This window comes from Hevea brasiliensis, chromosome 9 (genome assembly GCF_030052815.1).
Source record: "Hevea brasiliensis isolate MT/VB/25A 57/8 chromosome 9, ASM3005281v1, whole genome shotgun sequence".
In the NCBI taxonomy this organism is placed as follows: domain Eukaryota; kingdom Viridiplantae; phylum Streptophyta; class Magnoliopsida; order Malpighiales; family Euphorbiaceae; genus Hevea; species Hevea brasiliensis.
In genome coordinates this window covers 21,348,766-21,362,219 of record NC_079501.1, presented here as the reverse complement: position 1 = coordinate 21,362,219, position 13,454 = coordinate 21,348,766, and the positions used below count along the sequence as shown (strand labels likewise).

At 36.3% G+C, this 13,454-nt stretch overlaps 1 protein-coding gene and 1 long non-coding RNA gene across 2 annotated transcripts; one reads left to right on the top strand and one right to left on the bottom strand.

Moving 5' to 3' along the window:
• Nucleotides 1–7,813: 7,813 nt before the first annotated feature.
• LOC131183387 (uncharacterized) lies at nt 7,814–8,674 on the bottom strand. The gene is made up of 2 exons (XR_009151489.1): nt 8,605–8,674; nt 7,814–8,035 (listed from the first exon to the last, which is right to left on the bottom strand). It is a non-coding gene; the product is annotated as an uncharacterized LOC131183387 (long non-coding RNA).
• Nucleotides 8,675–9,866: 1,192 nt separating this feature from the next.
• LOC110671510 (E3 ubiquitin-protein ligase CIP8) lies at nt 9,867–11,106 on the top strand. The gene has a single exon (XM_021833993.2). The coding sequence runs from the start codon at nt 10,014–10,016 to the stop codon at nt 10,983–10,985; it is 972 nt and encodes a 323-aa protein (XP_021689685.2). The 5' UTR covers nt 9,867–10,013; the 3' UTR covers nt 10,986–11,106.
• The last annotated feature ends 2,348 nt before the right edge of the window (nt 11,107–13,454 follow it).

Genomic DNA, 13,454 nt, shown 5'->3' with positions numbered 1-13,454 from the left:
AAAAAAAAAAGTAAAATTTTTTACTATAAAAAATGAAATTAACGAAAATTTAACAAAAGAATTTGGGTTAAAAAACATGTTTTAATGATTTAATTAATCTCACTTTTGAGCCTTGATCATTCAACTTATAGACAAATCACTTAATATTATTATTCTTTTAAAAAAATTATTTATACAAAAGAATTTAATTTAATTTAATCTTTATAAAATCATGCATAATTTTGTTTTTTTTATTTAATTTTTTAAATAAAAAATTAAAATTTTTCATTTTAAATATGATAATAGAATAAAAAATTAATTAAATTGAATTTTTCTAAAATTCTATATTATAGATATTTTAATTAAATTTTAGTATGTTATAATATAAAAATATTTAAAATATTTACAATAGGCAATTAAGATGACTTTAATCCATTCTCACTCTATAATTATTAATAAAATAAAAATCTTTTAATAATAAAAATTGAATGTAATTAAATGAAGCTCGATAAATTTTAGATTAATTATTTAGACTCATTTTTATATAAGATCAAATTTATATTAACTACATCAATCCATGAAAAAGATGTAGTTATTATAAGCCCAATTTTGTATAAAATTAAATCTAATAAATCTTAAATTAAATATTTATATATCGGAATTCATGAACTGTTTATTTTAATTATATGCATTGTCACGACCCAACCTATGGGTAGGGACAGACTAGGACACAGGCGACCTAAAGCCCCAGGGCCCGTAGTAAGCCTAGCTGTTCATTTACCCAATCTTTGAGGCCCATTTGGGCCCAATTTCAAGAAAACAAGCGGACAGTCAGGCCATAAAATGGACTTACCAACGGGAGTTTTGACTCACCCGACTGTAAACACAATAAACAATCCATTGGGAGCTCGGCTCACCCTCCACATACTCATCAACATAATAATAAATGGGAGCTCGGCTCCTCATCCAATCCATCAAAAGCAGACTTAAAATATTAAGTTTACAGTCCAACATGATAATAATATTACGGACCAAATTCAAATAATTCTTGCTAACACATGCGGAAATTCTAGGAGTAAATAAAATTACACAAATATCGATAAACAACTGCGAAGTATAAAAGCGAGTTAACCTGAATAAAATATCCTCCTGCGGCTGTAAAAATTTTTGAAGCAGAGTGGCGTTCGACTCAGAGTAAAATATCAATTTTAACCATAATCTCTATAACTATCTAAAACTAATGCACCCTGTAGAGTGAAATGCAACATCCACATCATTTTCACATCATAACATCAAAAAGGAAATTTGGAGCACTCACACACCCTGTAGTATCAATCATAACATATGGGGTGATCCCTATCTGACTCTCTTAAATCCAACTGGTGCCGTAATTACTCAAGCTCGGACTTCCACTTAATAACCAAATCGAGGGTCCCAGAATTACTCAAGCCGTGACTACCCCTCGAAGGATCGGGTCCCGAATTACTCAAGCGTGGATCGCCTGGCCCTATCCATAGTCCACACCACATCACACGCATGCGCACGCGCTGCTGCTCCAAATTACCACAACAACATTCATGGCACATTAACGATTATAAATGCAACATAATTCGTGCCTAGAGTTTAACTACATAAATATATGCATATAAGTGATGCATGGGCATGCTGAACATATAATAATATCGAAATTACAATTAAAATTAATATTTTACTCACAAACTTGACGACAAATTACTGTGGCGGCTGGGCGGAGGAAGAAGGCTGTCCCGGCTCACCTGACAATTACATTACATCTATTTAATAAATTTGACTCAATACAAACAAAGAAAAGATCAAGTCGTCCTAAGTCGTAGAAAATCCGTGAGTCTCCCCTGTAGCTAGGACCTAACAAAACTTCAAAAGGTTTAAATAACTCACTTATATATTCACAATCCATATATCAACAGTTCAATCATATCACACAGCCCCTACTGGGCCCATCAAATCAATCTCCCATCACAATAAGCTAACTTTCAATTTTGTCCTTATTATTGATCATTTTTGCAAATTCTGCTCAAATAAGCTCTAATAATTATAAAACTACGCTTGCGGTCCTTAGAAATATTACTAATCTATTGCAAAATGATTCTTTATTTTCTAAGCTAGCACGAAATTTTGATGGATTTTCAATGCTATTTAAGCACTCGACATTTTCGAAAAAGACAGGTTCGGGTTTACCTTTGCCGATTCCGACTTGAGGCAGCGCTCGGGATGTCTGACAATGATGGGGTAGCCAAAACCTCGATCCAATTCGGAGACTTTTTCAGTAGCTGGTGCTGCGGCGAGAAATTCACAGTCCGGACAAGCTGCCGAATTTCCGCGAATTGAGGATACCTACACGAAGCCCAATAATAATATATAAAAATCGGGTGTTACATTCTTCCCCTTACAGAAAATTCGTCCTCGAATTTTACACAAAGCGAATAAAGCAAATGATTATACATTGAACAGATAAGGGTACTTGCTACACATGTCCCGTTCTAACTCCCAGGTGCACTCTTCCACTGACTGACTCCTCCACAAAACCTTAACCATAGGGATCTGTTTTGATCTTAGCTGTCTCACTTGGTAGTCCACTATGGCTACAGGTTGCTCCTCAAATGTCAAGTTCTCCTTTAGTTCTATTACATCCGGCTGCAGTACATGAGAAGGATCGGGAATGTATTTCCTGAGCATGGAGATGTGAAACACGGGATGAACGTGAGAGAGGTTGGGTGGTAGCTCCAACCGGTAAGCAACTGCTCCAACTCTATCAGTAACCTCAAAAGGTCCAATATACCGAGGTGCCAACTTGCCCTTCTTTCCAAATCTCATGACTCCCTTCATTGGAGAAACCTTCAGGAATACATAGTCGCCCACTGCAAACTCCACATCCCTCCGTCTGGGGTCTGCATAACTTTTCTGCCTACTGAAAGCTGTTTTCAGTCGTTCCCTGATTAAAGGAACTATCTCTGAAGTGTACTGCACTAGGTTTACATCATGCACCTTCGCTTCCCCCATTTCTGTCCAACACAGAGGAGACCTACACTTTCTTCCATATAGTGCCTCATAGGGCGCCATTCCTATCTTTGGAGTGATAAGCGTTGTTGTAGGCAAACTCCACCAAAGCTAGCTGATCATCCCATTGACCTCCAAAATCCAAAACACTCATGCGAAGCATGTCTTCCAGTGTTTATATTGTCCTTTCGGACTGTCCGTCTGTCTGAGGGTGGAAAGCCGTACTAAAGTTCAACTGTGTGCCAAGTGCCTCCTGCAACTTTCTCCAAAACCGAGAAGTGAATCGGCCCTCATCGGATATTATGGAAGCCGAAACTCCATGCAATCGACTATTTCTCGAATGTAGAGCGGACATCTTGTGCCACGAGTATGTAGTCTTCTGAGTAAGAAGTGAGCTGATTTGGTCAAGCGGTCTACAATTACCCATATCGAATCATATCTTCGCGTGGTACGAGGCAACCTTGTCCACAAAATCCATAGTGATCATTTTCCACTTCCATTCAGGATAGGGAGCTCTTGCAACTTCACTGACGGTCTCTAGTGTTCAAACTTCACCTTCTGACAAGTCAAGCACTTGGACACAAAGTCTGCTATGTCTCTCTTCATGCCATTCCACCAATAGCTATCTTTCACATCATGGTACATCTTGGTGGAACCTGGGTGGACACTGTACAGTGTGTAGTGTGCCTCTCGCATGATTTCATTCCTGAGGTTGTCCACATCGGGCACACATATCCTAGAACCTTGCACTAGGGCACCATCATTGGCAAATCCGAACTCACCACCTTCACCTTCTTTGTACTCTTTCTATAATCTTCATCAATTGTTGGTCTGTCTTTGGGAAACTCTAACTCTGTCCCTCAAGTCTAGCCTCACTGAAAAGTGAGCCAACGTATCCCTCATCTGAAAGATCTAGGATTAAACCTTGATCTATCAACTCATGTACCTCCTGAATCAACAGTCTCTTCTCTGCTGAAATGTGCGCTAAACTGCTAGAAAATTTTCTGCTTAAAGCATCTGCTACTACATTGGCCTTCCCGGTGGTGATGCTGGATGATGCAATCATAGTCTTTCAGAAGCTCCATCCATCTCCTCTGTCTCAAGTTTAAATCCCTCTGTTGGAAGATGTACTTTAAACTCTTGTGGTCGGTGTATATCTCGCACACTTCACCATACAGATAGTGTCTCCAGATTTTAAGTGCAAAGACTACAGCCGCCATTTCCAAATCATGGGTGGGATAGTTCTGCTCATGCCTCTTCAGCTGCCTTGAAGCATAAGCCACTACTTTTCCATTCCGCATCAAAACACACCCTAGGCCAACTCTAGAGGCATCACAGTACACGGTGTATCCTTCACCGCTCATAGGTAGTGTTAACACAGGGCGGTGGTTAGACACTCCTTATCCTCATCATTATAAGCGACTCTATCGAGCTCTCTTCCTGTCCTTTGCATCTTATCCACTTCCCTTTTCCTATTTTTGGTATTGTTGGTATCATTTCAACTCTTTGTACTTATTCCTTAATTTTAGTCCTATCTCATCCTTACACCTTTTCCTTCAAAGATGTCTATCCCATCATCAACTTTAACTTTCTTTTTATTTCTTAGTCTTATCTTGAATACTAGTTTCATTACTTCAAGAATTCTAACCCTATGATTTACTCCTACCAGCACATTCTTCACCTTATGTAACACTTATAATTACCCATAGAAATTTTTTTTTTCTTGTATCCCCTTTTTTTCCAACTTAACTATCAGAACATTATCATTCCCTATCAGCCTTAGTAGGAAATTGCTTATCCTGGATGAATATGAGCCCCATAAACTATAAGTTCCATCTGAACTAACACGGCTGTAGGAAATATGTGTCATGCCTTAATTCCAAACAAGATACTTCACGTGTTCATTCTCCTTAATATAATCATATATACTGCCCATAGCTTTCTAAACTTCAACCTCAAATTACCCATCAGCAACAATTTCATCTATTGAATCTCAACCATAAATAGTACTTCCTCCAGCTCATAGTTTAAAACAGTTGCAAGCCTTAGTAGCTAACTCAATTTAACTCCTGTCATTACTCTGTTCGTCCTTTCATACTTAATACTAGGTATGCACTTACTGTCATTCTCATATCAGGAAATTATGTATGAATTTGTGCCTACTAAACTCTCAATAACTAGGTCTCCTTGACTCAGTTTTTGTTCCTTATATAACCTTCTAGAACCAAAAGCACAAGCTAAACTTGAAAAGAAAGAAAATATCCTCTTATATTCAACTACACCCGATTGTCATATTATAACGTTTCACCTAAGTTTCTTGGTCTTTATCTCCAAATTTCATCATCTCCTAGCACAATTATGCTCTACCTATAAGTTATCATCTGCATAAACCCTTTACCGTACAATTTTCCTTCTTGACATAATATTTTATAATTTATTAACTTTACTTATACTCGACCTATGATTCATATCTATCATCGTTTTTATTGTGCCCTTAACTTTTGTTGATTCCTGAAAGATTTCTCTCACTAATAAATTCTTCCAACACTAATTCCACCCTTATCTAGGGTCATTAATTTGATCCCTTAGACTGACTTTTATTCAACTTACTGCTTACTAACTTCTCTTTCTCTACCTATTTAGGTAGTCCGCAATACCATCGCACACCTTCTAACATTTACTCATTATTATTGTATTCCATACCTCCATCACTTTTCTCACTAATGTGATCCCATTTTGGGTTTTCCATCCTTGTCATTCTCCTTGCCAAGAATAACACTTAGCCTATCCTATATCTTAACTTTGTTTCTTTTATTATGCGCTCTTTAGGTTATCCTTTCATTTATTTCCTTTGTCTTACCCAAAATAGAACTTGACTATTCTATCCCTGGTTCCATTCTTCTTCCTAACATAATAGCTGTACTTGCTAACTATATCTTTCAGAGTCTCTATCGCGTTATCATATGTCTGTGCTACTCAGATTTGGTCCTTTGACCACTCTAGCTAGTACTTCCACTAGCATTTAGATTATATTGCATCTGCAATCAATTGCCCAAACTTTCATTCTGCACTTTCTTTATCCATTGGCCTTCTGTGATTTATCTTCGCTAATTTATTACTCTTAATACTATTATAATTAGATTATACTATTGTTTTGAATAATTTGAAATTAGAAAGGAACTCAGCAAATTACAGTCATACTTTTATTGTATGATCTCTATTCTTATCCTTTAACTTACATAATACCCTTAATACCTCGAGAACTGATTCTGCAGTAATTTTATTTATTATTATTATTATTATTATTATTATTATTTTCCATGTTTACTCAATTCCAAAACTTAAGATTTCGGGCACCCAAACCCGTCATCCAATTCAAAGGACTTACATCCATCGTGATCTGATTATATATGATTCCTATAATGGAACTTGTATCCTCTCCAGGATACCCGAGCCAACTACTCTCTACCACACTCTACAGTCCCATCTGGGACACTATTCCATAAGTCATCATTATCAGTAATAACCTTCGATCCATTCTGAAAAGATAGGACTATATCCTAACTTGCTGCAACAAAGGTACTACATCTACCACCTTGCCAGAACCATGTCAAGTTAATGACTCTTTTATCATATCATAGCTCTATAAATCATCAATTCATAGTTTCGACCTTCTCTAGGTAGTAGAGTTGTACTTTATTCCATACTGATACACACAAGGTATACTATTCTCACTCTATAAGTGTCACCTTTACTTTGCAACTAGTCCGAAACCTTTGGTCTGTGGCAACTCTTGATGAAAACTCTAGCTCATGCTGGGGTAACTGAGTCACTGACTCTAGTTATCACCCAACTGTGACCTTTCAATATTCTAACTCTAAACTCTTAGCCAGGAGTTCCCAACTCCTCTGCAAATATAGAACTCTGTTGCAGCATAAGCTGTACCAAAGCAGAAGCCATCTCAAACACCCTCATTATGGAGCACCACGGGGATGCACGGCTCTACACAATAATCTCATGTCGATCAGTAATGCAGACTTACAGAGCAGACATCGAGAATATTGTATAGTTACTACGATACGTCCTGACAGACTAGGTCTCCTAATTTCTTATCTCTCCTGAATCTTCTATTATCACAAACTTATTCTGACTGGGTCATCTACTGATGACTGCCAGTAGTGGTATCCTCATCCTTATCTAGGGCAATTGTACTTTTAAGACTCACTTTTATGTACTCGTGTCTTACGAAATGGGCACACCATTTAAACCCATCTTGACAAAAATATAACATTTCTTGGAGTACGTATCCTCATGATAGATCTCACATGTCTACTAACTCTATTTCACATTTACTGTACTCCACGAAAATCAAGACACTAACCGAGGTAATCTTATATTTCCCTAGGTATAACGTATAATCTAGAAACAAAGAATTACAGGAAAAGACGAAACAGAATCCTATACTCCGCATGTGACTCCTAGTAGACTCTTCCCAACACTTAGATAATTTTTCCCTATGAATCTGGAGCCTAAGCTCTGATACCACATTTGTCACGACCCAACCTATGGGCCGGACCGGCACTAGGACACAGGCGACCTAAAGCCCCGAGGCCCGTAGTAAGCCTAACTGTTTATTTACCCAATGCTGAGGCCCATTTGGGCCCAATTTCAAAAAACAAACGGACAGAGTCCGGCCATAAAATGGACTTACCAACGGGGAGTTTTGACTCACCCGACCTGTAAACACAATAAACAATCCATTGGGGAGCTCAGCTCACCCTCCACATACTCATCAACATAATAATAAATGGGAGCTCAGCTCCCTCATCCAATCCATCAAAACAGACTTAAAATATTAAGTTTACAGGTCCAACATGATAATAATATTACAGACCAAATTCAAATAATTACTGCTAACACATGCGAAAATTCTAGGAGTAAATAAAATTACACAAATATCGATAAACAACCTGCGAAGTATAAAAGCAGGTTAACCCAGAATAAAATATCCTCCTGCGGCCTGTAAAAATTTTTGAACAGGAGTGAGCGTTCGACTCAGAGAGTAAAATATCAATTTTAATCATAATCTCTATAACTATCTAAAACTAATGCACCCTGTAGAGTGAAATGCAACATCCACATCATTTTCACATCATAACATCAAAAGGAAATTTGGAGCACTCACACACCTGTAGTATCAATCATAACATATGGGAGCCGATCCCTATCTGACTCTCTTAAATCCAACACAGTGCGGCCGAATTACTCAAGATCGGACTTACACTTAAAAACCAAATCGAGGGTCCCACCGAATAACACAAGCCGTGACTACCCCTCGAAGGATCGGGTCCCAATTACTCAAGCGTGTCGCCTGGCCCTATCCATAGTCCACACCACATCACACGCACGCCAACGCACGCACACTGCTCCAAATTACCACAACAACATTCATGGCACATTAATAGTTATGAATGCAACATAATTCGTGCCTAGAGTTTAACTACATAAATATATGCATATAAGTGATGCATGGGCATGCTGAACATATAATAATATCGAAATTACAATTAAAATTAATATTTTACTCACAAACTTGACGACAAATTACTGTGGCGGCTGGGCGGAGGAAGAAGGCTGTCCCGGCTCACCTGACAATTACATTACATCTATTTAATAAATTTGACTCAATACAAACAAAGAAAAAGATCAAGTCGTCTAAGTCGTGCAGAAAATCCGTGAGTCTCCCTGTACCTAGGACCTACCCAACCTGCAAAAGGGCTAAAAACGCACTTCTATATTCACAATCCATATATCAACAGTTCAATCATATCACACAGCCCCTCCTGGGCCCATCAAATCAATCACCCATCACAATACGCAAAATTTCAATTTAGTCCTTATTATTGATCATTTTTGCAAAAACTGCTCAAATAAGCTCTAAAAATTATAAAACTCTGCCCCGCGGTCCTTAGAAATATTACTAAGCTATTGCAAAAAGAATCGTAATTTTCTAAGCTACCACAAATATTTTATGGATTTTCAATCCTATTTAAGCACTAGAAAATTACGAAAAAGAAAGGTTCGGGTTTACCTTTGCCGATTCCGACTTGAGGGAACGCTCGGGATGCCCGACAATGGTGGGGTAGCCAAAACCTCGATCCAATTCGGAGACTTTTCCAGTAGTGCAATCTGGCGAGAAATTCAGATCCTGACAACCGCCGAATTTCATGAATTGAGGATACCTACACGAAGCCCAATAATAATATATAAAAAATCAGGGGTGTTACATGCATATTTTAATTAATATTATATATAAATTTTAATATAAATTTTAATCTAATGACAGTTAAACTCAATAATTGAGTTTATATTAGTTATATCCATAAAAAAATAGCTACTATATATAAATTTAATCATATATAAAAATAAAATTAAAAAATTTTAAATTTAATATTTACAATAAAATTTATATACAAATTACTCAATTATGTGTATATTTTAACTCATTCTTTCCTAATTTCGCCTTGTTATCATATTTATAAAAACTTAAATTTGTTAAAATTAAAGTAAAATCACCTTGTACTTTTTTTAAAGAAATTACTCAGAACAATGTAAAAATACTATTTTTGTTATTTAATGGAAAATTAAAAAAAAAAAAACTAAAAAGTTTGAAACACAAAGAAAAATGAATTTTTTTTATTATTTCTTAAAAAAGTTCAGTTTACCCAATAATAATAATAATTTTTTTTTCTTTTTGAGGTGTTCGATTTCCATTGGCTCATTGTATATCCTTTGGGCAATATCTAACTGTAGACAAAAAGCCACAGCTCCTATAAATACCGACACCATTCCCAACGCCGCAAAAAGTTTCATGTTTTTAGGTCGCGTCTAATATTTCTAGCTTTCGTGTACCAGACGGTCCAGACCTAAACCTAGACCTGAATACGAACCTTGTCCCGGAATCCCGAGAAGACGATCCCCTCCAACCCTGGTACGCCATGTTTTCTGTCACTTATTCTGAGTGGGTCTCCGGCATCCGCTGCAACTCCTGTTCCGATTCTGGTTCTAATTCCGATTCCAGTCGACGCGGCTATCCTGTTGAGCCATACCGACGGGTCAGTCTTGGTGATCGCGGGTTGGATTTGGATCTAGATGTGGTAATGCAGTCCACGGATGATTTGGATTCGTGGAGTCTTGAAGATAGCTACAATCTTGATGCTCTCTCGAGCTATATGGAAGAGTTAGGATCTGGGTTTGGGGTTGAATTGGGTAGGGATGAAGTTCGTGCCGATGGACTTCGGGTTGCCAGTATTGATTCGGAGTCGGATTCGTGTTCTGACGGTGAGATTGTTGATTTGGATAGTTTTATTGATGATCGCATGGGATTGGTGAATTCTAATGAGGAATTTGAATGGGAGGAATTGGATCAAGCAACCAACGAAAGTGAAAATCTGATTGTGGCGATTGATAGCGTCGAGGGATTATCGCTATCATCATCCAGTATTTCAGCCCCAGTAGAAGATGAGGAAAGGAGTGTTGAGTGGGGACTATTAATGGCCATTAACAATCAAGTCAATTTGATTGAGGATCCTTTTATGTTTGATGCTGATTATGATACCCCTTTGGAGCAGTTGGTGGATAATGACATTGATTGGATGGGAACGCCACCCGCTGCAGAAAGAGTAGTAGAAAATCTGCCTCTGGTAGACTTGGGAAAGGAGGAACTTGTGGTTTGTGCTATTTGCACGGATGAGGTTGTGGATGGGGAGATGGTAAATAAGCTGCCTTGTTGCCATTATTATCATGGAGAGTGTATTGTACCTTGGTTGAGGATAAGAAATACTTGTCCTCTTTGTCGATATGAGTTGCCCACCGATGATCAGGACTATGAGAGCAGGAGGAGACTGAGAGGTGCAAGTGGGATTTCCACAGATTTAACAGATGGGTACAATTTTGAAATGTTTTCTTAGTTTTAGGATTCGAAACTTTGTGAATAGTCTCTTTTTAAATAGTATTAACATATGCATACGTTTTATATATAATGCATTCGATGTTTGCTAGAATTAATTCAATTGACTGATTTTTCTTTAAGTTGAGTTATATTGATGATTTCATACTCAAGTTGTACATATATTAAGTGCAATCATGTTCAATAAAGAATGTGTTATCTTTTGAGTGATTTAATTGCTGGGGACTTGTACACTACTATGCTCCATTTCTTTTATGACAACAGCTGGAATAGTTGTGGGGCACTGGATTGTTGCAATAATAAAAATTGTCACTTTTAAATAGAATTGTTAGGGGGATAAAGGAGGAAGACGATACTAATTTCTGTGCTATTTATTCTAGTGAAAGTCATTGATTCTGCACTTTACTGTTTAGTTGGATTAATTATATTTTCATTTTTGGAATAATAGAGAAAAGGTATAGATAAGATTGAGTGTGACCATCTAATATCTACCTTGAGTGCATATGGTTGAACTCTCTCCACAATGAAAGAATGTGTGTGTGTCGCTTATATGGGAACAAGGGCCTTGTTAAAATTGCCATGGTTTTAACAAGCTTCCCGTCACTGAGCTGTGTGTGTGTGTCTATCTACTAACCAAAAAAAAAAAAGAAAGAATGTGGAATTTTGTGTTTTATGAAACTAGTTCTATAGACTTTCATTGGTGGACAGTGTTTTGTGGTTTTCTTATCAAAATAACTATGATCTTGCCGAGTGCAATAAGTTATCTGTTACTGATTTCATCTCTGATTGTGCAATTAAATTGGATTTATTCCACCATATGTGATGAAACAATTCCGCAAATATTTGTCACCATTAGGTAGGGGAAAGGTGTATTCAGGAGTATGCATAAAACTATTGCCTGATGAAGTTTTTGTACACTTGAATCATTTTTAATTGCTATTATCTATTTATTTGATTATCTCCAAGTTTCCTTGATGAAATTCCTCTTTCTTTGATGTTCCATTTCTGAATACCTTTTATAGATTTGATATAGACTTATGGTTATGGCATGTGTTATGTCATAATGACATCCATAGCCTTATGCTATTGCTACCATTGTTAGAAACAACCGTGCAAAGGATATGGCAGAGTATGAAGTGAAATTTTCGTTATCATTTTTATTTTCAGTGATATCATCACTAAACATGTCTATGATCATGTCGGTATATGAATTGCCTTTCCTTGGTATATGTTGGGAGATATGTTAGAGTAGAAGTATGGCTGTGAAAAGTTGAGAGTATTTTTTTATTCCTTATCTATTTAGAATGAGATTTCAAGTTAATGGTTAATTTGTGCGCATTTCTTATTTTTATTCTTCAGATGGTTTCTCCCAGCATTTTGGGGAGCTTATTTTTATGAGGAATTACTACCAAAAGATTAATTTTTCCTGATAAAAGGAGATCAATAGTTTACAATTTGCTATGCAAGTCAGATGAATATATGTCCAGCTTCAGGGTACAATTTCAGCTAGCATTTAGAGCTCTCTGAGTCACTAGAATTCTACTTAAAGGAAAAATTATTAAAAAGAATAAGATTATGGTAAGTGATTTAAGGACAGCCCTATAGGCTAGAAATTACAACTGGCCAAGACCAATAAACTAAAAAAATGTCAAGTTAAAAAGATTGGTAGATTTCATAATTATGAAGTGGAGTCGTGGATTCCAATGGAGCTAAATCCTGTAGTGTTGGTAACATTTGTGAATATTGAGGGGATCTTTGGGTGAGTGGGTCATCGGTGATCCTCCCTTGAGGAAAAGATGTTTCTCGTCTCACTGTCACTGGGAGAAATTGCGAGGTTGCTAATATGCTCTTAGGTCCATATTTGATTCAAGTTCGACTCTGTTGATGTACATTATGGGCTTTCTGTTCTGGGCTGTAGACCTGTTGAAAGCCCTTTTTTTTTTTCAAATCACAGTCTTAATTTTTCGGTTTTTGTCAATTGCCCTCTGCTTGCATATTCCATTCTATCGTGTCCATATTATTATTTGATTGAGAAATATTACTAGTTGGTGTTTGTATTTTAATAAAATTAATTATTTAGTTTCTTTATTTTAAAAATTACATTATTTGATCTCTCTATCTTTAATCCATTAAATTGTTTAGTTCCCCTTAATTTTTTCATTAGTCTATGAATTTTAATGTCAATTAAATTATTATTTAATTTTTTTATTTTAGTGAAATTAATTAATTAGTCCATATATTTTTAAATATAATACTATTTAGTTTCTCTATTTTATTAAACTAATTAGTTGATCATATATTTTAAAAAATATAATATTTTGAAACACATATTCCCCTATGAACATAGAAATTTTATAGCTTGAAGACTAAATCTGAAGTTTTTATATATTTTTTAATTGTTCAAATGTTTGTCATTCAATTATCTGGATATTATTTTTGTGTGTATGTGTTTTTTTTATTGAAGAACGAT